The sequence below is a fragment of the Saccostrea cucullata genome, unplaced genomic scaffold, assembly GCF_032062105.1.
Source record: "Saccostrea cucullata isolate Sc308-1 unplaced genomic scaffold, CSIRO_AGI_Scuc_v1 ctg152, whole genome shotgun sequence".
In the NCBI taxonomy this organism is placed as follows: domain Eukaryota; kingdom Metazoa; phylum Mollusca; class Bivalvia; order Ostreida; family Ostreidae; genus Saccostrea; species Saccostrea cuccullata.
This window is the reverse complement of record NW_026929180.1, coordinates 254,378-282,306: the sequence shown is the minus strand read 5'-3', so window position 1 is coordinate 282,306 and position 27,929 is coordinate 254,378. Positions and strand designations below refer to the sequence as shown.

Genomic DNA, 27,929 nt, shown 5'->3' with positions numbered 1-27,929 from the left:
AATCTTATTTTTCTAAATCTGCATTATTTTTTTACATTTTATAGGGTACAAATGTCAACTTTTATGAGACCTTTTCTAAGACTTCCAAAAACCTTAAACCTATAAAGATGAATAAAATGAAAATTGTGGCATAAAAGACATTTATTTTCAAACTTCATTTTGATGCATTTCAAATTAAATATTAATTTTTAGAGATATCCTTCCTGGCTGAGGATCGTATATCCTTAAGTTATCGTTCCTGCTACGCTCAAATGCACACCTCTGTCAACGCTGGTTGTGCAAGATTTGACTTCATTCATTAACTTTACGAAATTCTTAATACATTCTATATGTAGTTTAATGAGCATATTTATATTTGATTATATATTTTTATTATTATACATTTACACTTCAATTCAGGGCTCATAAAGGTATATCACAATCAGTACCGGAGGATGAACAGAATTATTGAGGAAGGAAGAATTGAGTACTTGACTAATATCATCTTACGCATGCACTTTACTATTCAAGTTTTTAAGTTCTATTCGTCTGGTTTGATCATGAAGGAGGCAGAGGTGCAGGTTTATTCTTTGTAGATTTTTTATGCTCATCTACTTGTTGATCTTCTTTTTCACTAAAAATAGGAGAAAACATTAAGCGACCTCACTCACGATGTTTACATCATCTAAAGAAACACGAGATAAATTTTCAATATAACTGATGATCTCTATTGAAACATACTTTGCTCTTGGGGGATCTGTTGGCCGCGGTGGTGCCGTTTTCTTTTTGGGTCCTTTATTCTCACCTAACGAAAAAAAGTAAGTCACTCATCCTGTGCTAAACATTTCAAACAGTATATATGTAAGAATTTGTAACTTGTATCACTGCACAGTTGTGTAATAATTAATGTTTTTCTGTCATATTTAAATCTTTGTTGATATATCAATATCAAAAGATTTAATTTCCTTGTTTAACTTATTTTAAGATATCAAAAAACATTTAATTTATACAAATGATACAAACTAAATCAACAATCATTACTTCAATGTACAAAATTTGATCAGTTAATACTGACTAAGTCAATAGTCACAAAAATAGCAATTGTTCTGAACAAAAAGAAACAAATCAGCTCTCTTTGTGATTTATAGAGAAGACAATTTTCAATACAATCAATTAATATAGCATGGTCTTGTGACAGAACCTCCGACCCATGAACTTCATAATTATGGAAGAGTCATCATTGTATATAATATACATTTTTTGTAATATAAAAATCCATATAATTGTTTTTGAAAGAATTTATGAATTTCATTGTATGACGAAAAGAGCCTTGGCTAAACACTAAACCCTGACTCAGGTAACCTAAAAAGTGCTTACCATGTTCTTCTATTTGTCTTTTCAAATCGTCATTCTTTTTATTGACTTCAGTAAGTCTTACTAAAAAATACAATAATCAGATGACATTAAACAAAAGATTTCAAAAGATACCACAACGCCTGACACATTCGTTTCATATTTATACATTTTACTTGAAAAGGAAATAAATAAAAATTAATCAAGATCCTTTTAGAAATCGAACAGAAGACCTACCCGTTGCTCGCAACGAGATCCCTTCTATAGTTCATATTATTAAATTTCATTGCATTAGCAATATTTCATCAAAGGACATGCCTTTTAATCCTTGTAGATCTTTTATCTTTCTTTCGATTTCTTCCTTCTCCTTATTTAACTCTACGAGTTTCTTTACAATTACAAGTAACTTGTGAAATTTTCTTCAAACGGGAAGGACTTGCCAAGGACATTGAAGGATATGCCTTTTAATCCTTGTAGTAAAATGCTCACCACTTTGATCTTTTATATTTCTTTCCAAGTTTTCCTTCTCATTTTTCACCATTGAAAGTTCCTCTACAAAATAAAATCAATTTGGATGATGAGAAAAAAAAAATTTCCACTTGCCAAGGACATCAAAGGACATGCCTTTTAATCCTTATAGTATAAATGCTTACCACTTTGATCTTTTATCTTTCTTTCCAAGTTTTCCTTCTCATTGTTCACCTTTGAAAGTTCCTCTACAAAATAAAATCAATTTGGATGATGAGAAAAAAAAAGTTTCCACTTGCCAAGGACATCAAAGGACATGCCTTTTAATCCTTGTAGTATAAATGCTCACCACATTGATCTTTTATCTTTCTTTCCAAGTTTTCCTTCTCATTGTTCACCTTTGAAAGTTCCTCTACAAAATAAAATCAATTTGGATGATGAGAAAAAAAAAATTTTCCACTTGCCAAGGACATCAAAGGACATGCCTTTTAATCCTTATAGTAAAAATGCTTACCACTTTGATCTTTTATCTTTTTTTCCAAATTTCCCTTCTCATTTTTCACCTTTGAAAGCTCCTCTACAAAATAAAGTCAATCTGGATTTTAAGAAAAAAAAATTTCCACTTGCCAAGGACATCAAAGGACATGCCTTTTAATCCTTGTAGTATAAATGCTCACCACTTTGATCTTTTATATTTCTTTCCAAGTTTTCCTTCTCATTTTTCACCATTGAAAGTTCCTCTACAAAATAAAATCAATTTGGATGATGAGAAAAAAAATGTTTTTAACTTGCCAAGGACATCAAAGGACATGCCTTTTAATCCTTGTAGTAAAAATGCTTACCACTTTGATCTTTTATCTTTCTTTCCAAGTTTTCCTTCTCATTGTTCACCTTTGAAAGTTCCTCTACAAAATAAAATCAATTTGGATGATGAGAAAAAAAAATTTTCCACTTGCCAAGGACATCAAAGGACATGCCTTTTAATCCTTGTAGTAAAAATGCTTACCACTTTGATCTTTTATCTTTCTTTCCAAATTTCCCTTCTCATTTTTCACCTTTGAAAGCTCCTCTACAAAATAAAATCAATCTGGATTGTAAGAAAAAAAAAATTCTACTTGCCAAGGACATCAAAGGACATGCCTTTTAATCCTTGTAGTAAAAATGCTCACCACTTTGATCTTTTATCTTCCTTTCCAAATTTTGCTTCTCATTGTTCACCTTTGAAAGTTCCTCTACAAAATACAATCAAATTGGATGATGAGAAAAATTATTTTTTTAACTTGCCAAGGACATCAAAGGACATGCCTTTTAATCCTTGTAGTATAAATGCTCACCACATTGATCTTTTATCTTTCTCTCCAAGTTTTCCTTCTCATCTTTAACATTTGAAAGTTCCTCTACAAAAGAAAATCAACTTGGATGTTAAAGGTACTTGGACACAGATTTGAAGTTATTATTTTCTCTATAATATTACGACTTATATATTTTAATAGCATTTCACACAAAAATTAATTAAAAATCTTATTTCATATAAAAGATATTAAAATTTCAAATTTTTTGGCGGGTTTGATTGACACATCCTTGCACTTTCACAAATTAATTTTATTGTTAGTCCTTAGGAAAAGTGGCAATCTCTTTTTGTATTATAAATGAAAAAAATATTAATACTATTATCCAGAAATCTCAGAGTAGACATGTTCGAAAGCGAAACAAACACACAATATATTGTCAGTCTGTGCAGTTGTGGTAAGCAGACTGTGACCAATGAACGCACCCGGTAAATTTTAAACATAAACAATAACAGAACTCGTGCCCTGTTTACAAAAACTGTGTACATAACACGAGTGTGTTCGATTTGCTACACTCTGTGCACAACTCTTAGTTCAGAGCGACGTTACCTGCGAAGGAGTTTTGCTTTCTAATATTTCTACTCTGAATAAAATTATTTTTCTGCATATAAGTTTTAATATTTCTCATTAATACACAACAACATTGCCACTTTTCCTAAGGATTAAGAATAAGGTTAAAATTTGTGAAAGTGCAAGGATTTGTCAATCAAACCCGCCAAAAATTTGAAGTTTTAATAACTTTTAAATGAAATAAGATTTTTAATTAATTTTTGTGTGAAATGCTATTAAAATATATAAGTAATATTGTAGAGAAAATATTGACTTCAAATCTGTGTCCAAGTACCTTGAACAAAAATAATGTTCTCAACTTGCCAAGGACACCAAAGGACATGCCTTTTAATCCTTGTAGTACAAATGCTCACCACTTTGATCTTTTATCTTTTTTTCCAAGTTTTCCTTCTCATTTTTCACTTTTGAAAATACCTCTACAAAATAAAATCAATTTTGAAGATGTGAAAAATATTTTTTTTCCCACTTTGTCCAGGATATCAAAGGACATGTCTATTAATTCTTCTGGTAAAAATGCTCACCACTGTGATCTTTATTTTTTCTTTCCAATTTTTCCTTCTCATTATTCTCCTCTGCAAGTTTCTCTACAATATACAATCATCTTGGATGAGATCCCTTTGTAGCCCTTGAGGGTCACGATTTAAAAAAAAAGAAATAATCACTATACGATGAAGTTTCCGTGTCAATATTGAAAATTTTATCCATCTCTTCAAATCGCATGTGTGAAATTTGGTATGTATAAACTCTGATGTCACATGACGCTGTATGTGAGTTGCATAACCAAACTGAAAGCTGATCAGTGCTAATTTTAAGAAAGAATGTTAAATCTACTAATCACAACATTATCTATGAAATCAATGTGATTTTACTTTTTTGTTGAATTATTGCTTCCGCGAAAAGGTAGTTTGTGGCGAGATGTAATACAAGATTTTAAGATTGTAACTCTCCAACGACAGAGGCGCAAAAAGTATCCATATGAGCATGGAAGTGTATATAAAAGAACGATGGCTATGGTTTTTAAAACTCATTTAATATTATAGAATGTTGATAAAGCTAACAAATGATCATTTTGATGGTTTTATAAAGCTCTAATATACATATTTACATTTTTTCTTTCCATTTGGATACTTGAAAACGGAAGAAGCGTCATAATCTTTGTAAGAAAAATAATTCTTTAGTTATGCAAACCCTTTCTAAAACGTAATTCAGCTCTTTAATTTTATATTTAGTCCGGGGAGATTACATCAGATTGCCGATGAACATACAATGATCAGAGACGTGTGTATTTATTAGAAATCCATATCTCTTCCCTCTTTTGATACCACTGATATTTTCCTTAGACTGTTCCTATATCTTTTTCTTTCGATCCGATTTTTGTTCATAGAAAAAATATCGCCTTTACTTTAAGGTTTCGTCAAAGGTCAACATGTCCAAAAATTTATTTTAACAATAGCTCCAAAACTATGTGAGGTATAAAGTTGAAACTTTTACAGTTTATAAATATTTCATTATTAATAAATAAGAGCAGAGCGAACAGGGACCCCCGAAACATCAGAGGAGGGATCAGGTGTCATGGAGGAGTGAGCATCCCCTGCCGACCGGTCACACCCGCCGCGTGCTCCATGTCATGATCAGGAAATAACGGAAAAAATCCTTCGTCAATTCAGTGTATAAATAATGGACTAACAATTGGTATGAAAAACGTCAGTCAGCATTTGACTCAATGATAAATTGTATTTGCTGACAAGGTCATTTTATCGACCATAGGACTTAAGAAATGAGGACTTTAAACGTTCTTGTTTCATCAACTTGCCTGTCAATGATTTACCTCGTTTCAGAAACTGTTCATAAGTAGAGCATGCTCTTGCGTATCGAATCAACTGAGATATATATTCTCCGTATCCAGGTGATGAAGGTATATTGCTGCATTTGCAAGGGAAGTTGATGATAGAAAAGTTAAAGTCATCACGTTTATCATATAGTTCGGTTGTTAGATTACCATTAGCGTCTTTTTCAAGTGAAATATCCAAGTATGAAACAGAAGTGTCAGACTCTGTGGTATCTTTTATCTCAAGCTCACCAGGATATATCGTATCGACGTGGAATGGAAATTGCCATTGTTAATTGACAATACATCGTCGATATATCTAAATGTCGAGTTGAAGGCCACAGCAAGTGTTTTCTTCTTTTCACGCATAAGATTTTGCATAAATTCTGCTTCATATGAATATAAAAATAAGTCTGCTAATAACGGAGCGCAATTTGTACCCATGGGAATTCCAATAGATTGTTGGAATACCTGGTCTCCAAAAACCACATAGAAATTGTCAATCAGAAACTCAAGCATCTTCTTGATGTCAACTTCAGAGTACTTATGTGTGCAATCAGAATCTGTTTGAACAAAAAAATTTTGCAAATGACCAATGACGAGGTAAGTAAATTTACGAGTTCCATTTTTATTGAAGAAGCAGCTGTCAATGATATCAAAAAGCCTGGATTTTAATTTGTCGTGGGGAATTGTTGTGTATAAAGTTGAAAAGTCGTAAGTTTTTAAGTTGTTGATTTTTGTAAAGTCTTGTGATTTCAAATTATCCAAGAGTTCTTTAGAATTTTTTAGAATCCACATCTGATTCACACCACTTCTTGAATATATAGTTGCACAGTACTCTTGAAGTTTTTCCTTCACTACTGTCAATATCTTAGTGAGGTGTATCGAAAGAGGCTTGGTTGAATATTTACTGGAACCTGCAATGTATCTTTGTTTGTAAGGATTCTTATGAAGTTTCGGAATCCAATACATATATAAGGTATTTCAAATTCATTTTGGCTCTGTGGAATATTGAAAGTATTCAAAACTGACACGTGATTTTGAAGAATTTCTTCCTTAGAAAGAAGCAGTTTTTTCTCTTTTAAACCATGAGCAACTTTTTGTCTATTAACCTCCTTTTAACACAACATTACAAAAGCAAATATACAACTACAGTTAGAAGGAGAACAATAGACAAACATGCACTGACTATGAATAAAGTCAGTAAAAAAGTGGGCGTCCTCATTATCGTACGGAGATTGAAGAACTTGTGATGACCCCCGCCTTATAAAACAGATTCGTACATCGTAGATACATACTTTTATTTATTGTAATAAAGTAAAGTTGTAGATTAGATGTTGATCATTTCTGCAATTAAAAGAAAAATTGTCTGTTTTGAAAGTTTATTTTGACGCAAATTTCGCAAATTATTAAGTGCAGTCATCCTCTCTAATTCCTCCGAAAGAATTTCTAATTCTTCTGAACAAATATCTAATTCGTCTAACCGAACTTCTAAGTTCGTCCAAACAAATTAAAATATTTTTCTATCTGGACCGCTAGCGGCGCCGCACAGAACGAACTAAGTGAAACAAAACTTTTTCACATTAAATCAAACAGAGAAATCCTGGAAATTGCTTCGATACTTTTCCCGTTATTTCCCTTTATATATTAATGACGATTAAGCAAAAAATAGTTTCTTTCAGATTTACTACTATATAAATATAAAAACATACTTTGGAGTTCTTCTTCTGTTTTCGTATGAGTTTCCTTTAACAGCTGAACTTCCTTTGATCTCTCTTCTCCAGCTTTTCTTTCTTGACTGAGTAAGTCTGTCAGATATATTGAAAGGAAAATCACTATATAGCTCATTTGTCGAAAGAAGGCAAATGATGTACTTGTATTATAATATGTTATGCTTGGTTATTTGTTCGAATAATGTTTAATGCTTATAGATAATTACAGGTATATACTTCCTTTATAGTTTTAAGGATCAAATACTTTACAACTAGAATCTCTTCTGAAAATCCTTGTACCATTCAAGAATTTTATTTCCTGTTCTTGTTTTTCTATTTTATCCTCCATGATGACTTTCTCTGCTACACATTTACACATGACATATTTGCTTTTTTAACCTATGGTTTTTTAAATATTTTATTATTCCATAAAGAAAATAAAACATAAAAAATAGTGTGAGCAGGCATAGGATAACAGTTATGAATAAATCCTTGTCATAAATTACAATAACTGCTCACATTTGAATTTTCTGAAATTATTTTCAAAGCTTATATTTACACAATTTTTAACATGAAATAATTGTTTTTTTTTTTATTTTAATCTGTCATGTTGAACCGTGTCACATCTTATTTCGAGTTACAACGAGTGACACTGTGGACTATAGGACCTGTCTACTATGAAAGGATCTGACGGAGAAAAAAAAACTCTCCTTAAAACATTGTCCCTCTATCTGTTAGACTACATTTGTTTCACTTGAGATTATGATGATCTCTTATGTTCCTGTTTATAATGCATACAATAAATTAAAAACAAAGATATAGAGGGGAAATAAATCTTCACCAAGGGAGAGCTCCCTGCATCAGATATGATATAGGAAAGTGACTTAATATTTAAACAGGTTTTCGAAACAAACAGCGATCAGACAGAAAAATATATAAAATCATAAATGGATTAATAAAACATAGACATATTTTCAAAACTAAAGAATAATTTTAAAAATACTGATGCATCATATGGTTAATTTCAACTGTATATCCTGCGATTTACAAAATATTATTAATAATATTTAATGATTATATATGTTTTGATGTGCCATCTTTTTGCTAACATTTTCATATGATGTTTTGATTGTCTTGTCTTACAGATACTTTTTTCTAGTCAGTTTTGGGGGATCAGACGTTATCATATTTTACGTAACTGCTATTCAAAGCTTGTGAATCTGATACCCTTCTTGTTTGTTAAATTGTTCACATTTATACCGTCATTTTAATAAATGATATTATTCATCTCTATGAAACTGATACAAAATTAGCAAAAACAAGCTGCGGTGACCTTGCCTATAAGCATAAGAATACATAAAACAACAATTTTTAGAATAATAATTGTATTTATGTATTGAATGCGATAATTTAGTTGGAGGTTTCCGGGAGGATTAATTTTAGTAAATTGTGAAAATTCTTAGATCCACGCCTTGGTTGATGGATTACATGTAATAGAAGGTGTAAGGTCAAGTGGTCAGCTCAGCGAGTCATTCAGTTGTATTGTGATAACCTGCATGCTGACCACGCTAACATCAGGCACGTTTATTTTGAAGACCCTCCTCCACCCCTGCACTCCTACCCCTTAAAATGGGTATTAATGTGTCATATTAATCATATATTTGATTCGTTCTGACTCGACTTGATTAAACTGTTTTTATGTACATGTATTATGTTTCAGTACTATCCTTAGCCTATTTTGTTTTGATGTGCCATCTTTTTGCTTACATTTTCATATGATGTTTTGATTGTCTTGTCTTACAGATACTTTTTCTAGTCAGTTTTGGGGGATCAGACGTTGTCATATTTTACGTAACTGCTATTCAAAGCTTGTGAATCTGATCCCCTTCTTGTTCGTTAAATTGTTCACATTTATACCGTCATTTTAATAAATGATATTATTCATCTCTATGAAACTGTTTTATTTGACTTATACAAAATTAGCAAAAACAAGCTGCGGTGACCTTGCCTATAAGCATAAGAATACATAAATAAAATTCCCACCATTAATTTCTCTTTTCAATTTTTCATTTTCTTCACTGGCTTTTGCTAGGTTCTCTAAAAATATAAATTGCATGAAACATTATTTACAAAAATATACATCTATTTTTATTACTGACAATTAACACCCTTACTAATGTGTTCGGAACCTTTTATTTATCGGTGTTCTGCAAATTATAAAACCCGATGAGTTCAGAGTAGCTCTGGTAGTGGCTCTGGCGTGAGTTAGCGAGACTTCAGCGAGATAGGGTAAATTATTCACGGAAATGTGGCTAGGAAGTAACTAGCACATGGAGGATGGTAAACAGAAAAGTTATGTTGCGTTTCAGTTTTCACCACCCTAAAATCAGCTGATAATGTCTGTAGAAATGTACTTCAATCAATCAATCTCTCTTACATTCATTCAAACTTAAATAAGTGTTCTCCATTATACAATTTTCTGCAGTCATGAATTAAAATTTCTTTTTGGACAGATATTTTTGCATGGGAACAGGGACTATATTTTTGGCATCAGATACGAAACTGAGGCACGAGTATGATTTTAACTGACCAATCAGCTGATTGCATTATGGGTTACTACGAATACTACAGGAATTTTACGCTTGAAAAAAAGGAAAATCTTATGGTAAATGGAAAGCATTTTTAAAAATATTATATTCATGCTCATAATGACAAACAATTAATTTGTTGAATAAACGGTGGAAGTCTAGGTTTCTGAAAGTCATACTGCAAAAGCAATTTGCGTCTGTATTGATTCCTTTGTTGTACTATCGGTGAATACAATTGCCAGGTGGATTCCCTGGCCGAACACGTGATCACCAACGTAAACAAGGTTTTTTTAAATGCATAAGAGATGCTGCTCGTTTTCCTTACCCTTGAAGCGCTGTTGTTCTGAACTAGACACAAACTACATTTTATTAAACATTTTTTTTCAGTTAACAACAAATTAAAAACGCCGTAACACCTTTAATAGTTTCTTACCTTTGTATTTTGATCGTAAGGACATTTTTTATTCTGTAGTCCATTGACATGATCTTAGATTGACCTGAACTATGTGTTCGAAGTAACATGTAAACATGAATTTGGTGTAAACGTTGCTATTCATTCAACGATTGCTCATGGTAAGATCCTCTGTGCGCATTTATAACAATAGCCATATAAGGCAAACAAAGGTTTTTCAGTGTAGATGATAATAGATTAAACATTTTTAACCAGCGAATCGGTCACTAGGGAGCTCTAATTTTCGCCGGAAAGTATAAGATATATTGTTATTTTAACACCCTCTCCTTTAGCCACCCTTTTTCTGTTAAAAATCATGAAAGTCTTTCAGAAGGGTCTGGAAACATTTATTACAGGACATGTTTTCAAAAGAAACAGGCTATAGCAATATCATGTTCACTACCAATTTTATTTATATAACCGGTTCTACCCTATAACCTTTGAATAGATCAACCTAAACCACGTGTCTTGAATTAAAATCACAATAACATTAGTAGGGGTGATTAAGTGAATATAATTATTGTGTTCCTTTCGTTTGTTTAGAACAGAAAAAATACATAACTGGCGAAAGCCAATTTTGCATTGGAAAGGGGGGAGGGGCAATATCTGCAACCGTAAACCGTATAAAGAATAAGTCACATAATGTAGGTTTAAGTATTTTGAATATCAGTTTGTCTTATTATATACTTCATTGATTGAAGAGGTGAAATATAAACTGTAAGGTAACCGAGGGAGCTCTTTCCATCAGATAGGAAACTAAAGTAGAAACAGGTTTTTCGAAACAAACAACAATAAGGCATAAAAATATATAAATTCATTAATTGATAAAATTTTTAACTTGAAATATTATCGTTTTACTAACAACGTGACAGTTTGCCTGATGGGGCGTGCTAAAAGTTTGTATGCTGATTATCATTTTACCCATGGACTGGATGCTGATTTCAATGGAATCAATAGTAATTTGCATTTAAAACACAGAACCCGGCATTACCAATAACAATACTGACCAATCGTATTGAATGATCGCTCTCTATACACCAATTAAATGTGAACGTACAAAGAAAGTTTTACTGCTATTGTATACAATGCATGATCGATCATTGTAAAATTTGTATAGACAGATGAGAAAGAAATCTTGATGAAATATCTTGCTGAACATTCGCTGAAGCAGCCTAATAAATATTTGATAAGGATCTAATCCTCATATCTTACACGTTTCATAATTCTTTTCACTAAGGAGACTCTTCTCATTACATTTTCTTTGAAAATCGTTACTTTTAAAGGCTGATCAAGTACTCAAAACTTTCCTTATTTGACAATGTACTTTTTGAAGTTTAACCCATAAGGAATACTTTGTATTTTCGGTATAATGACTCTTTGTATCAATCGATCGTCACTACTGTAAACAATGATTTACCCTAGAAATCTTGCGAGATTGAGAGCTTCCTCCACTCCACCGCAAAAGAGAAGCAGTGAGTTAGGTAACTGCGAGGTACTCGCAATGCAACGTATTTTACAAGAAATGTCGCATGGATTATTTCAACGATATATCTTGCGATTCACAAAAATATTATATCATTTAATGATTATATAAATAAAATCCTCACCAAGATTTTCTTGAATTTTTCTTTTCAGTTCTTCATTTTCTTGATTGGCTTTCGCTAGACTCTCTAAAAGTATAAATCACTTGAAAAAGTAATAGACGTGTTCTTTTATCGATGACAATTAATAAATATTATTATTCTGTTTCCTTCCTTTGTTAGTTACAGAGAAATACATATCTGGCGAAAGCCAGTTTGTATTAGCTGCAACCGTTAACTCACGTACCACAAAAGAGGACATTATTTTTTATTATGTCTGTATAAAAATACATCATATAATATGGGTTTAAATATATAAACTATCAGTTCGTCTGAGTTAACTTCATTGATTGAATAGCATACCGCACAAGAAATTAATACCTGCTTGACGAAACAGTTCTAAGCGACGTTTATTGATTCATAAAATGAAATACATGTTGATGGACATTACGAACAGTATTCAAGCTCAAATGTCCTTTAAATAATACAAAATTGGAGCAGAACAAATATGGACCTAAAAAAATCAGAGGTGGGATCGGGTGCCATGTGGGATTGACTATTCCAGGCCGACCGGCCAAATCTGCCGCGTGCTCCTTGTCCTGATTGGGAAATAACGGAAACATAATTCCGTAGCCAATTCAGTGTGTATATAATGACCTAACAATGTTTTCTCTGCTCCTGATTTGTTTTTTTGCTTGGACTTTTGAGCTTAAAAACTGTTCATTGCCTCCCTATGTATTTCATTTTTCTAAATTTCTAAAATACACAACATTAGTAAATTATATATATATTAACGATACAAAATAAAGGAAATTGACCACATCAATTCTTTTAAGAAAATTTTAATAAAAATTCCTTTTTTCCTTGAATATGAGCATCAGTTTTAAAATAAAGTGAATCATACAAATTATATTCCATTAGAAGAATTTATTACAATGTACATGAACGCTCGTACCTGAATTAATCATATCTCGGTTGATGAGAGACCGTGTTTCTGGATTTCTATCCTCCTCTTCACGTACATCTGTTCAAATTAAGTGAGTCAATATTTAAAAATAAAGGAAGTGTATTTGAATTTATTGTTACTCTCTAAACTTTATTATAAACAATGATGAGGAATTAAGAAGGTACTTGACAAACTGTCATAGTAGTTAATATCTATTTATAACTATTATACGTATTTCATGTTTCTATGCTTTTTTGATTTAACTCCCCATCGCCAATTATCTTTGAAAAAGCTGTTCTATAAGCTAGGACATTGCAAATCGCCGATCGGAAAGAAACGCGAAAGAAGCAGTTATAACTGAATTCATTAAAATTCAGGCGCCAGCTGACTCCTTAAATATAGTCGTCAATGCAAATTTTCAGTCGCAAGACAATTACTTCTTTGGTGCCAAGTTAGATATACGTCCTCATTGGGTTATTCCCAGGAAGGGGAGGGGGTATATTGCAATCATAAAGATTCTTTTTTCCTCTACGGAAAAATATGGTCGCCTGCGTGGCCCAGTGGTTAGAGCATCTGCACTAGATTCGCGAAGTAAGGATTTTTTTTCTTACGTCGCGGGTTCGAATCCCACTGTGGGACGTGGAGATGGGTCTTTCGGATGAGACCGTATAAACAAAGGTCACATGTCACAGTAGATGCTGGCAGGAAAAAGATCTCTTCCTGCTCAGTTGTCCTGAGTGCCGAGTATAGGACTAAATTTGCAGCTCTCCACCGGCAAGTGGTGGTGTCTCCATATGAGTGAAAAATTCTCGATAGGGACGTTAAACAAGATACAATCAATCAATCAATCAGAAAAAAAAAGTTGAAAGAAAATTAAATGTATCGTTCAAAATTTGATGATCGCTAACTTCATTTAAACAGGACGATAAGTTGTCGATTTATAGAGACATAATAGCGCCAAACGAATTTTTTAGACGCCATGGCGACTAAATTAGTCGCCAGTTAGAGCCATGTTTTGAGCTGATCGAATACTCTTAACTTCTCTTATTTGACAATATACTTTTTAGAGTTAAGCCCATATGAATACATTATATTTTCGGTATATTTTTTTTCGAATCAATCGATTGTCACTACTGTACACAATGATATGCTCTAGAAATTTTGCGAAAAAAAGAGATTCCTCCATTCCATCACAAAAGAGCAGCAGTGAATTACATGTAGGTAACTGAGAGGTACTCGCAATACAACGCATTTTACAAGAAATGTCGTATGGATTATGTCAACGATATATCTTGCGATTCACAAAAATGTTATATCATTTAATGATTATACAGTATAAATAAAATCCTCACCAAGATTTCCTTGAATTTTTCTTTTCAATTTTTCATTTTATTGAATGGCTTTTTCTAGACTCTATAAATTTTCATCACTTGGAAAATTTATTAACAAAAATCAGACTTGTTTCCTTAACAATGACTATTAAATTAATATAATTTTTATGTTTCCTTAGTTTGTTTCTAACAGAACAAGAGGCCGTTAGAAAACATCGCTCACCTGAGTAATTTGGCAATTTTGTTATTTAACAGATTCCCCCTTTTTATACCTACAATGACCCTGCCCTTACCCCAAGGGTTATGACTTGAATGATTTAGAATCAACACTACTCCGGATACTTCCTGATAAGTTACAGCTTTTCTTTCCCAGTGGTTCTTGAGAAGAAGGTTTTTAATTTTTTTTTCATATAAATTTCAATGTAAAACTTGGATTCTGTATTGTGACCCTTGGGGTCATGATTGGAACAATTAAGAATCTAAACTATCCCCAATATGCTTGCTCATAAATTTCAACTTTTCTGGTTCAGTGGGGTTTTTTTTTAATGTCCCCACACTGTTTTTTCTAGATTATCTCCCCTTGGAAGGGGACTTGGTCCTTCAATTTTATAACTTAAACTCCCCTTTATCCAAGGATGCTTTGTATCAACATTGAATAAAATTGGCTACGTGGTTCTTGAGAAAAAGTTGAAAATATGAAAAGTTCACAGACGGACGGACAGAAGGGCCGGAGTGACAACTAGTCATAAGAAAAATTTGCTTTTTTTTTTTTTTTTTTTTTTTTTTGCAATAGTTGCAACCGTAAACTCACATACTAGAAATGAGAGCATGTATTTGTATATATTTATGTCTTTATAAAAAAAAATTATAAATAAATATCATAGATACATGTATATGTTCTTTTTATTTTGATAAGTTCGTCTTAGTTAATTTCATTGATTGAATATCATTTCGCGCAAGAAATTTTTACCTGCTTAAATTAAAGAAATGATTCTAACCGACGTTTATTGATTCATGTATATCGAGATAAGGAAGATTATATTCAAGTTCATAAGTCCTTTAAATAATACTAAATAGGAGTAGAACAAGCACGGACCTATAAAAAATCAGAGATGGATCAGATGTCATGCAGGAGTGAGTATCACAGACCGAAAATACTCATTGTCATGAATGGGAAATAACGGGAAAACCCGTCGCCAAATTCAGTGTGTTTATAATGTATATACTATTAGTGTTAAGCCTGTTTTACAGGAGATGTGTTTGTCCTGGCCCTAATTTGTTTTATTTGATAGGAACTTATGAGCTTAAAAACTGTTCCTCAACTCCCTATATATTTCATTGTTCTAAATTATTGAAATACACGACTTTAGTAAGTTATATATTTATAAATGATACAAATAAAGGAAAATGAGAACAACGGTTCTTTTGAGAAACATTCTCATAAAATATATATCTGATAGCGAGCGCAGCGAGCTGCGCTCGTCACTGCGAGCTGAAAGCAACGCCTGTGCGAAGAGAAAATTTTGGACTACTGCACATTCATTCGATAGAATTTTTTGACGCAGTAATTTGGACCTACAATGCATCACTTGTTAAAGCTACGTTATCGCGAGAATAGCAGCAAAAGTTCAGCTAAAAGTAAACATGCCCTGATTTAATGGATAAACATTGAAGATAAATAGTAAAAGAAACGTTCTTCATTAATGATTTACTTTTAGCACTGTTCAGGCTTCTTTTTGGAAATGTAACTTACATACGACGTCTTGTGACGTCAGAGTCTAGACGCACAAAATGTCACGTGCAGTTTGACGAGCCCGATCTAAATTATAACAAAATAAATATCTGCGCTCGCCATAACGGTCGCACCGTCAACATATTATAATTTTTTCTTGAATATGGAATATTCAATATAATATATATCAGATAAAATCTTATTATATGAGAAAAATGAATAACAATGTACAGGTAAGCACCTTGCATTCGAGGCTGTGTTGCTGTATTTCCATCCTCCTCACCATGTACACCTGTTCAAGTAAAGCTTTCACCAAAGAGCAACATGCCCATTTTTTTTTTTACAAAAGCTACAAACTATAAGGTATATAAATTAAGACTTTAACATTTTATAAATATAAAAAGTATCACTCGATATTTATCGAATATTTATCGAGATAAATTCTTACAAAAAATACATATACTTTTACAAAATACACTTAAGTACATCCGAACTTTTAGTGAAATTCATCACAACAGAAACAAAACATATTTACCAATGAAGGGCAAGTAGGACTTCGATAGCCTCTGGAAAGTTGTTTCCCTTATTTATTTAATTTGTCTAAATGTAAATAAAGACTTGAAACCGAAAGTACAATGCAAATGGCGGATTTTATAGAGACCTTGTCTTTATACATATCATGCTTTCAATAACAGCCTTTCAGAAACCATTCACGTCTCACTTGTCCTTCGTTGATAAACATTTATTATTTCTACAATTATGGTTTTCACTAAAAGTACAGCATTAAACAGATATTTTTCTTCAAATTTGATAATAAAACAAAAGAATTAAATGTTTCATTGATACCATAACTTTGTGAAATTTTCATTATTTGGGGGTTGGGGGAGGGAATCATTTAAAAAAAAAAAACAATCTATTAGTAAACAAAAGAAATTCATTAATAAGTTGTAAGAAATCACTTATTTTGATATTACCTCTTTTACAAATTTTCTTCAATATCCTCTCTCGATACCTCCATATCAATATATGTATGACGATCGTTACGACTACAAATAAGATTACTATTACAGCAACTACCCCAGTGTTGTCATTGGATCTGTAAGAAAGAATGATTTTGTTAGTTCAAATATTTCATATAAAATTAATTAATCATATGTATACGTACATAAAAAAATGACTAAAAGATTTTTTTTCAGAATGAAATCAGTACCTGCACTCCTTATTTTGATTTGCTACTGCTGTTGCTGCTGTTGTTGCTGGTGGTGTATGAGTTGTTCTTGTTTCATTTTTTACATCATACGGGTAGCATCTCTGATCTAGTTAGGAATAATTGTTGTTTGATAAGTGTAGTTCTTTCGCCAATTTTCATAAATTTTATCAGTACAAATCAATTATAAAGGATATTAATGCATACAATTAGTGAATAATCAAAACTAGAAATCAATCTTCACTCCCATTCTTCAAAGAACTTTATTACAAAATTTGATGTTATGTGGAAAAGTAGCATGGAAGGCAAATATTTATAGCGCCAACATAATGATGAGCAAAATACAGGGTGTCCCAGAATATATGATACCGTTTCTTGTTTGAATAAAACACAACTTAATGAATATTGAATAAAAACAAATACATTGTTGATTTGTCATATATTGTCCAATTTTGGTAACATAATTTGTTAGACATCAAAAAGAAAACAACAAAATTAGAACACTTTAAATTTTGATACAGTTATTACATGATGTGCTCCAAATGACGTCCTTTCTGGCTAGTGACGATGTTGAGACGTTGCATGAAATTCCTAATGACTGCGGCACATGTCTCGTCAGTAATCTTCCTGATTTCCCTCCGAATTGCATGTTTTAAGTCTGCTAAGGATTCAAGCTCTGGCTTGTACACATTGTCTTTTAGATATCCCCACAAAAAGAAATCCAGAGGGCTTAGATCGGGGGAATGAGGGGGCCAAATGTGTGTAGTTTTGAAAGAGATAAAAATTTCCATTGAATGTTTCTTGTAGCCAGTCAGTAACATTTCGAGTTGTGTGAGGCGTTGCTCCGTCTTGTTGAAACCATATATCCTTAGGATTAAAACCCCTTCTTACTAAACACGGCAAGAATTTCTTCTTCAAAAGTTCCAGATAGCGAGTACTGTTAACAGTCTGAGTTTCGCCTTATTCATCTTCAAAGAAAAAAGACCCGATTATCCCTATAGAGCAGGTTTCTCCAGATAAAGATTTGGGTTTTCGCTACCCCAGTATCGAGAATTTCTCTTGTTTACTATCCCGTTTAAGTAGAAATGAGCTTCATCGGAAAACCAAAATGTCATTGACTATATTGTCATGCTCCCTTATCCATTGAACAAAAGTAAGGCGGCTCTCAATGTCACTTTGCATAAGGTGCTGCATTACAGATATTCTATAAGGATTTAAGTGTAGGTCAAATCTTAAAATTCTGTGAACACTGGATCGGCTACATGACAAAGTGTTACTCACATCACTTAAAACTTTCCTCACAGATCTTTGCGGTGTTTCCTCTATAACTTGCTGCACCTGTTGAATACTCTCTGGAATCCTCACCGACTTTGGTCTACCTCCATTGTTCTGTCTGTTGTCTTGAATGGATCCCGTTTGCTCAAACTTTTTCACAATTTTTTAATATTTGTATATATGTGCATAAAACATTCAATCGTTATTATCGATGTCTAAACTCATCCCTTTGTACTCACAAATCGAAGTAAACTAAAGTTTATATGAATAACTATAGTAGCAATTGTCTTCTTTAGGTCATACAAAGTTGATATATAAATTTCCATTGCAATAAACTGAAAGGCTTCTTTAGATATCGCTTGGAAACGAAAGTGTTACAGACAGAACTACATACATGTATCTTAGTTAATTCGATACCCATGAGCTATCTTTTACATGCAAGTATTGGGAAACGAGTAGATGAAACAAGACGTTTTGATCCGTCTATACAATGACCTTGTCAGCAAATACACTCCATCACGAAGTTAAATGATAGCTGCTGGCGATTTTATGCCAGTTGTTAGGCCAGTATTTACAAACTGAATTGACTACTGATTTTCCGGATCATTAGAGGGAGCACAAAGCGGGTTTACCGTTCGCCTGGAAATGCCTACTCCTCCGTGGCACCTGATCCCATTTCTAATGTTTGCTCTGATCATTCATTGTATTGTTTGAATGGACTTCTGAATTTGATTACCGTTCTTTCCCCTCATATTTTATTAGTGCAAATATTTTAAACCTACAATTATGATATTTTGCATTAGCACACATACATTTGTAAGCTTCATTGGACAGGTATCTTAAAGGGCATTGTTCAGATCCATGGTATTTTAGACATTCGAATCCATCGTCGTACGTTTCAACAATTTGCTTCTTTTGGATGTTGTAGCTAGCACAGAATCCTAAAAGAAAAACAAATGTTTATATTTACATTTTTGGGGTGATTGCTATTTTGTGTGTAATTGTAAGTAAGTAGAAATATCAATTTAATCAAATTGTTTTGTAGCTTTATTGCTTTTGATTTTTCTTTATCTAATGCTATTTCTCTTTTGGTACAATGTTATGCAATTCTTTAATTTTTCATAGCTGAACCTTTTTTTTTTGTTGTTGTTGACAGCCAATCTAAAATTATGATCATTGTCATTTGATTTGATGCATTTGATTATCGACAAATCATCCTTTTGTTACTGAGGGCGCAAAATATTAGGCATACCCACCACCATGTAATCACCTATCTAAAACATCGATCTAATTGATTTTAGACCATGAATTAAAGGACGTATGAAGTAATATGACATGAAATTTATAGATTGTTAATCTAATATGAGGGAAAAATATTCAATACTGTTTAAAAAATATTTAATAAATATTTAACAAAAATAAAGTTTTAAAAAAAACATGGGACAATTAAACAAGATAGAGATTACCTTGTAGGAAGTAAACAGGTGCGCAAACTTCTAATGTTCCGTCCAGCTGTTGATTCAATAAACAATGATACTGAAAATCACTGTGTAACTCTGTGCAGTTTTGTTTGATTGCCTCGCACTGTTTTCTTATTGCTGCAGTTTCCCATTCTTGTTTGTTTTTCGGACAGGACGATACGGAAGATAATGTTGGTATTGATGAAGGGCAGCTAAAACTAGAACCCTCAACAAAAATCTGAAATGATAATTTATCAAAATATATTGTACAACAAAAAGACAATGTATGTCAGAACAACTCTGCCATGCAATTTGTTTTCCATAATTTTTCATGCTGTCACCAAAATATTTATATTTCCTACTTTTTATTAGCCCGGTATTAACTGCAGATGTAATAACTCCTATTCGAATTCTTTGAACATGTATTTAATGAAAATGATTATAATGTCTGTTTTGTTCATTGTAGCGAACCAAGGATTTTCTTTCCATGGACACAAAACTTGTGGAGCAAGACATTTTCATATACAGATGAACATGTGCGTATAGGATAAACGTTTCCTAAAAAATAAATGAAGGGATGCAAAAAGCTTTTGCAACCCAAAAAACGTTTGTTTCTTCTTTTTTTCTTTTCTAATATTCTTCTTCACGCATTCATAGATTTTCTTACTGTTGAGGAAGATTAAAAAAAAGCTTATGGAGCCTGAAAATTACCTGAAGGTTCAAAAACAAAACATAGTACAATATCATCCTTTTCTTTACTTCTTTCTCTGTTGTTTCTAAAAATAATACACATACACAAAATTAACTGAGAAAGACAAAGTTAGAAAGTATAGATATAAATTAAGTACAAATATATATAAAAGAAGTATTTGCAAATGTGTATTTATAAATAGCCAAGGAGCTAAAGTAACGTAATGTAAAATATATTTGATGAAGTGTAGGACTTTTTTTAAACAGTTTTCTATACTTTGATTACTTTTACAAGTATACGCCAGATTATCCAATGCTCAGACCAGGAAACAATAACAAAAATAGAATAGCTGAATAGCTCTTCTACATAATTGGGAATAATTCTTCCTCAAATAGTCAATCTACAATGGATTATAAATGTAGATGTGTCATCTTTTTTTCGGTATCTTTTACCGCTGTACATTCGTCAGCTGAAGGGTAAGTTACATTCGATAAAACTACTTCCTTCGAAATTAGGCAAAGTTATCTGATTGTTTAACACTGTTTTCTCTTTTATTTATGTCCATGTAAGATGCATTCTAGTACTAACACGCATTTTACTATGAACATGGTAGATTTGTTTTCAAACATTTCTTAAAATTTCATTGTCAAATAATTTTACCATTTACGTAAAAAGAAATGCAAATAACACGTGCACTTTTAAGGATGAATTTCTCGCTTGATATCTAATCTTTTTTACTACATTTAGTATTATCATGTTGTAAATTTTGAATTTACTAGAAGAGGTAAATGCAAAATTTACAACATGTTAATTTTGCATTTACCTCCCCCTAGTAAATTCAAAATTTACAACATGATAGTATCATGCTGACAGAAATATTTTCTCGTTTGCAAGAAATATATGCTCACCAGAACCATTTATTCTACACAGTTATGCGCAATTTAAGATTTCTTTTTTATGAGGGAAAATTCTAGAGACGTATAAAAATATATTAACAGTGTGTTGTGAATTCTTTCTCTGGAGAAATCATGTTTAAAGAAAAGATATATGTCATGAGAATGACAATTCCCCGAAGTTCCCAATAAACTGAACACATACATGTTCATCTAAATAAGTAACTAAAATTTCAATAATATAAACGTCAATTTAAATACAATTGTAATGTATACACGATTTTGGACCTATTTTGGAATTTACTAAGGCAGTACATGTTCCTGTGCTGCATTGCTGATTTACTGATGTACAGTAAGTAGAATTTTTATATTCATGTGGAGTAACTTTGTGTACTTTCCTTTTTCTCTAGATTCCAGAATGACATTAAAAACAACTCCTCCATTGACTACAAAGGTATTTTACTCGATCGTAAATTTAGATAATACATGTATGCTTTTTCTTTCAATTGTCAATGACAATTTTAAAATAATTGGTATTCAAAACTATAATTTTATAACTTTTAAGGCTATGCAGCGTATTCGGATTGTGAAAGTGGATATTTTGGAGTAAACTGCTCAAAAGTTTGCAGATACCCTAATTATGGAATCCAATGCCAATTAAAATGCAATTGTTCGAACATGACATGTCACCACATTACAGGATGTTATCAATCTACCTCAGGTATTTGAAATACTAGTAACTGAATGATGATTAAATATCTTTATTTTTAAAAATATAATTACAAAACACTCTATATGATTGCTTTTGTGGTTTTAACAGAAATAGATCTGAATATTACGACCTCGCACATGGATTCGGATTTTCCACCAGAATATTCTTTTTTGAAGCATCTTCACGCTCTCATCATTATTGGGGCAATCATAGTTCTTGTTCTATTGTTGCTATTTCCGCTTGTTGCCGTTGCCATAGTCCAGAAAAGCAGAAGACCTGAGCGGAAGACGGAACAAGAGTTAAACTTTGATTCGTTTGGTTCCTTTCGGTCGATGAAGAGCTACGACATGGGGGATACTACTTCCGAGAGGTATTGCGACAACATGGAATTAAACGGGAAGTCGGTGGAAAATTATGACCTTGAAATATACGAAAACACGTGCATACAGGGAAATATGCGTACATATAAGCTTTAGACCAATATGAACCAAATTAACTGAAAATATTTTCAAGAAGAAAGTGTTTTGCGTTGCCTTTATGATGTAAAACGCGTGACTGTCTCTTTTTAAAGGACTGAAAAGGGTTGAAAATGACAGAAACTGTTTGCTCTAAAGTATAATTTCCCTTTAAAAGTGTCGTTAATGAATGTCAATGTTAAAATTTAAATTTTGTACTATTTGAGAAAAACGCAATATCATGTGTTCATTCATAGATTTTGTAAATATAGGTATGTTACAGCTCATAGCAAATTTCATGCAATAAAAATTATCAACTAGAGGTACTGAGACCAATGAGCTCACTAAATGATACCTCGCCTCCCATATGAATGTAATGGCAGTGTCCATGTTTGCTATGTGAAACCCAAAATATGTGTCGGATCAAAAAGTAAAATAGGAGGTGCACAATGTCAATATGTAACAACGATTCTGGGAAAATTTCATCAAATTTCATTCAGTGGTATGAAAGGAGTCACGGATAAGAGATGGATACCCAAAAACGTACCAGACGGACGGACAGACATCCCGATTACTATATGCCCTTCCGCTATTCAAGGAGAAGGGGGTATAAGAAAATATTTAAAGATACAATTAATGTTTTCAGATGAGAAACAATATTGTCACAGGATGGAAGATATATTTTCACTCTTACTAGCTCAGTTTTGTTACATGTGATATATCTTTTGGAAGATCTCTTGCCCTCTCTATGTTAAACGGAAACGTGTAAAGAGGAGTAACTCGTGGTGTCCCATGTTATTCATAGGTAACAATATAATGGTAGTGTCAATGTCTTTCTATGGGAAACCCAAAATATGTGTCGGATCCAAAATCAAATAAGAGGTGCACAATGGCAATATGTAATACAGATTCTCTGAAAGTCTTATCAAATTGCATTCAGTGGTATAAGAGGAGTGGCGGATAAGAGATGGGTACCCCAAAGCGAAACAGACAAATGGACGGACCGACGGACGGACGTACAGCTAGACGGACAGACAGACCTCCGATTACTATATACCCTCCCGCTTTTTAAGCGGGTGGGGATGTATAAAAATACTAACAAGACTGTTTCAGATAAATATAACGAGGTTTTGTTCATTGACTCGTATAATTTCATATCCTTACAGAATAAGGACAAATGAAATGTGTGGAGAAAACGAACAGTATTCGAACTCAAAAACCGTTAACGATAGCTCAATCGGTAGAGCGCTTGCTCCGTGATCGGGAGGTCGTGAGTTCAAATCTCGGCCGCGACTGACCTAATTCTTTTTTTAAAAAATGGGTAGCAATTGTTCCTTCGCCATGCGCTCTTCAATTGAAGTGAAAATTGCGGGTCCTTCGGATGAGACTTTAAAAACCGAGGTCCCTAGTCATGGCAGGCGTTGGCACTATAATGATCCTTTACTGCTCAATGGCCCTGAATGCCGAGTAAAGGTCATAATTTGAAGCCTTTCGAATTCACTGATGAAACTCTTATGTACCAGTGATCTGGTTGTGATTGAATAAAGAATTGGTGTATGATGACGTCTCTACATGAGTGAAAAATTCTCGAATGAGACGTAAAACAACAGATATCAATCTCACTCAAAAGTCCATTTAATATTATCAAATAGGAGTGGAGCAAGCACGGGCATCAAAAACATCAGACGTGGGATCAGGTGTCATGGGGGAGTTTACATCCTGCCGACCTGTCCCACCCGCCGTGTGCTCCTTGTCATGTTCGGAAAAAAGAAAAATTCCGAAGACAACTCAGTGTATAAATGACCTAACAATCATAATGAAAAAATACAGTCAGCATTTTACTTAATGATGATGATAATTTGCTGACAATGTCATTGTATCGACCATATAACTTACGGAATGATGACCCTAACCGATACAAAATAAGCAATCTTAGGCAAAAATTAATTTGAAAGATTTTATCTCTCTGTTTTTGTAATAATGTAAAAAAAAAGAATGAGAAAATTGATAGAGAAAATTTGGACTTTAATATTTAAAAAAAGAATTTTTGGCTAAAATCTTAGGTTAAATTATTAAGTAAAACTATTTCAATTGTCGATTTATTTTATTATCTGAAATGTTCCGTTTATGTTCACTCTCGGTTTAGAATGATTGATCATAGCGTAAAAATAAAGCTTAGTTCCTGGTAAATATTTAGGGGCCACTAGCAGAAAAGTAGGTCGTTAAAATTTTTATGTGAAAGTGAATGATATTACTACAAGATAAAAGAGGTGGTTCTTCATTCGTCATAATCGAAATTATTCTGTAATCCGAGTTAAATTAATTCTTAAGAGCTGATAAATTCCAGGTTATGAATCTCTCATATGACACAACTCCATTGTATTATTACATTATACTTTTTCTCGGGTTAACGTTTATACCTATACCTTGTATATTTTTGATCTGTATTTGTAGGTTTTAAAACATCAAAACAGAATTATTTTACATATTATCAAAAGTATCAGGGTAATACCTTCATGACTTCCTGCATAATTAAAATATATATTTATGGATTATGAATATATTTAGTTATGATAATATACTAGCTACAGGATATTAGGACAAACTAAAATAACTTTTTATCTACTTATCAAATTTCGAAATAAAATAATACTTTCAATCTAAGATATAACAAAATATTATTTTTATGCTAGGTAATCAAATAATATAATTTATGAAGAAGGGTCAAAATGAATTAAAGATAGGTCTAAATAAAGTTTGGACAAAAACTGGAAAGAGATAGAAGGCATTGCTCAGGATATCTAGAGGGCCTGGAGGAATCTAGTCATCGGCCCAAAAGGGGTAGCAGGCATAAGTAAGTAATACTTGTTATTGTTAGTATAATTAGGGGGAAAGTTGCGCCTTTCTTTAAATCACTATTTCTTTCTTTAATTCATGGCATTTGTACCTATCTTCAAATCAGTTGTACCTATCATCCATTGTTTAAAGCTAGATATAATTGTATTAAACCTATCTTTAACTTATTTAACGATAGGTAATTTTGATTTGAAGATAGGTACAAATAATTAAAGATATGTTTTAAAATAGTTTTATATATACATGTATGTTAGTTTGAAGTTCCATATTTAAATTTCACTAGTGATTGCCTATGAAATGTTTTTATGAGTCTATAAATTCAAAAATACTTCTCATATTATTGTTCATAGGTTGGGGCAAGGGACACAACTTTTGATTCGAACAGCGAAGCACATTATATATTATAATTTATATAATTTATAATAGAAATGGTTTAAACTGTTTTCAACATAGGCTTTAACACAATTCTTAACAAAGGTTATTTTTTTTATGGATTTATTTGTATGCAGGCGTTGATAATCATAATATTTATAGCTCAAATAAGAAGAATCCTGATATGTACCTTATTTCGATTGGCGTTCTGTAAGGCATAAACTATTCTAAATTAGGGTGTAGGTTTTATACACGCGATCATTTTTATTTTAATGTTACAACGATGTTAAGAACAACTTTCCTTTCCTCAATATATGTTTGTTTAAAATAATTTACCTTTCTCTTAAATATATTGGTGAATCTTCTTATCGATCTGGAAAATTTCCTACTTTCGTTTTCTCAACTTTTCACAAAAAATTATTGATGCGTATTTAAATACCCGGGGTGTTTTAAAAATAGGTAACATACATATGAAGAAGTTGTTTTCGAATTCGCAATCATTGTATTTTTTGTATAAAACAAATGTTTCCTTTTATCTTTTTTTTTCTTATTTTGATAACAAAATATTAAAATCAAAATTTCTAGCAGGTTTTGGGCGGTCGAGAGTCATGCAGTAGTCAGAGCGCCTTGGATGCCTTTGTCCAACTATTGACATACTTGAAGTTTCCTCATGACCAGAGAGTATTCAAAGAGCACCATCAAATTTATTTTAACGTTGAGACTGCGTGGAAAGCACGGAAACATAGAATAGAGCTTTAGGAAAAGAAAAGATTTTGAAGTTTATGTCTTCTAATGCTTTAGACAGAGTCACAGCAACTCCATGATTTTCGCTCAAATCGATTACACTTCTCTATAGATAAATGAAGTTTTTTTTCAAAATGTTGTATAATTTGAAACCTAAGAAAGGAATCATAAAAAAGAGATACACTGATCATTAAAAGATTGAATTACAATAGGAATCAATGTCTGCTTTATTTATCAAATTACAAAACCAGTACATGTGCTCTCTTCACATACTTTTTATATTAAGTGTATTCATGTCAATTGACACCATACACATAAATGGAAAAATATCTAAAAACATACGTGAAACGAGAATACACAGAAAATCGGATTTTTAATGAGTTCAGAACAAAAGCTTCCTTGTAACATATAATTCTATACAGATTGTTAATCCTTTAATAATGCGCTATCGACCTTTTTATTCCCTTTTCTCGTCAAAGTAACTAAATCATAATTATTGGGTTTTAGAATTATATATACTCGATGAATAAATTTAATTTTCACCGGTAAGTTTGATTTAATATAATTACTCTATTATTATCTATGCATTCTGCAAATTATGAAGACGACCTTTAAAACTATAACTTTTGGAGGCTACATGTATCAATCCTCAGCAACGGTCCATTTATATTCTGAATATTTTACTTAAATATATCTAAATATGAAGCTTTGAATTGAAATTGTGTAGGTACTTCGAATTTTTTGAAACAGTCTTGTAAAAACTTTTGTATTGTTTGGTTTGAACATTGATTATTTAAACAGATATAAATATAAACAATAAAATGTCTTTCTTTGTTTGTTATAACTGGAATTAACGGTCGCAGCTATTGCAGAAAAAAATTACATAACAAGCTTACGCGGGTTATGTATTTTTTCTGCAACAGCTGCTTCCATTAATTCCAGTAATAACAAACAATGAAAGCATTTTATTGTTTAAGTAAGTATCTTTTTTTCAAATTTTGGATGCTTGGATGCCTATGATTTTGTATTCTCCAAATTGCTTATCAGTTTCCTTTTGGAAAATTCATATTCTTCATTGTTTATTCAAGTGTCCTTAAATATACATGAGATTTATTATTTACTCTTAATGTTTAATGATAAACTTTGAAGAACAAACACAGGTTGATACATACCGGTACTTATTACATTCGGTTTCAGTCTTTTAAACATTTGCAGTTAACTAGCTGCTGATGTTCAGACCCTGTCAGATGGACTTGATTAAAAGATATATGAAAAACCATTTTTATTGCTTGATATTTTACAAACCACGGACCCTCGTGTAGGTTCAAGACTGTATGCAGATATATTTCTAGATTCTAGTATAACGTTATTGTTTAT

The 27,929-nt window shown here is 32.1% G+C and overlaps 2 protein-coding genes across 9 annotated transcripts; one reads left to right on the top strand and one right to left on the bottom strand.

Annotated features, from left to right (window-relative positions):
- Window positions 1–134: 134 nt before the first annotated feature.
- Window positions 135–26,225, bottom strand: LOC134280011 (calponin homology domain-containing protein DDB_G0272472-like). 8 transcript variants are annotated; one of them, XM_062762433.1, is made up of 25 exons: window positions 26,145–26,225; window positions 20,541–20,605; window positions 19,836–20,067; window positions 19,182–19,310; window positions 17,098–17,203; window positions 16,862–16,983; window positions 16,129–16,179; window positions 12,834–12,902; window positions 11,906–11,968; window positions 9,303–9,356; window positions 7,260–7,355; window positions 4,241–4,303; window positions 4,073–4,135; window positions 3,135–3,197; window positions 2,970–3,032; window positions 2,807–2,869; window positions 2,643–2,705; window positions 2,478–2,540; window positions 2,315–2,377; window positions 2,150–2,212; window positions 1,986–2,048; window positions 1,822–1,884; window positions 1,357–1,416; window positions 721–784; window positions 135–613 (listed from the first exon to the last, which is right to left on the bottom strand). In XM_062762433.1, exons 2-25 carry the CDS (start codon window positions 20,574–20,576, stop codon window positions 538–540), a joined length of 1,851 nt encoding a protein of 616 aa, XP_062618417.1. In that variant the 5' UTR covers window positions 20,577–20,605; window positions 26,145–26,225; the 3' UTR covers window positions 135–537. The 8 variants fall into 8 exon arrangements, with proteins under 8 accessions (XP_062618417.1, XP_062618421.1, XP_062618419.1 ...); XM_062762437.1 differs by lacking the exon at window positions 1,822–1,884; XM_062762435.1 differs by lacking the exon at window positions 2,478–2,540.
- On the top strand, window positions 20,907–22,756 carry LOC134280015 (uncharacterized). Its single transcript, XM_062762446.1, has 4 exons — window positions 20,907–20,996; window positions 21,824–21,867; window positions 21,979–22,134; window positions 22,234–22,756. Exons 1-4 carry the CDS (start codon window positions 20,926–20,928, stop codon window positions 22,599–22,601), a joined length of 639 nt encoding a protein of 212 aa, XP_062618430.1. The 5' UTR covers window positions 20,907–20,925; the 3' UTR covers window positions 22,602–22,756.
- Window positions 26,226–27,929: the final 1,704 nt, after the last annotated feature.

What these genes read in the sequence shown, in the direction of transcription:
- LOC134280015 (XM_062762446.1), top strand. Translation starts at nt 20,926, where the DNA reads ATGGATTATAAATGTAGATGTGTCATCTTTTTTTCGGTATCTTTTACC. An exon ending in GTACATTCGTCAGCTGAAGG is followed by an intron (nt 20,997 to 21,823) that starts GTAAGTTACATT and finishes CTTTTTCTCTAG; the next exon opens with ATTCCAGAATGACATTAAAA. An exon ending in ATGTTATCAATCTACCTCAG is followed by an intron (nt 22,135 to 22,233) that starts GTATTTGAAATA and finishes TGGTTTTAACAG; the next exon opens with AAATAGATCTGAATATTACG.
- LOC134280011 (XM_062762433.1), bottom strand. Translation starts at nt 20,576, where the DNA reads ATGATATTGTACTATGTTTTGTTTTTGAACCTTCAG. An exon ending in ATTGAAAAGAGAAATTAATG is followed by an intron (nt 7,356 to 9,302) that starts GTGGGAATTTTA and finishes TATATCTGACAG; the next exon opens with ACTTACTCAGTCAAGAAAGA. An exon ending in AAGACAAATAGAAGAACATG is followed by an intron (nt 785 to 1,356) that starts GTAAGCACTTTT and finishes TTTTTTCGTTAG; the next exon opens with GTGAGAATAAAGGACCCAAA.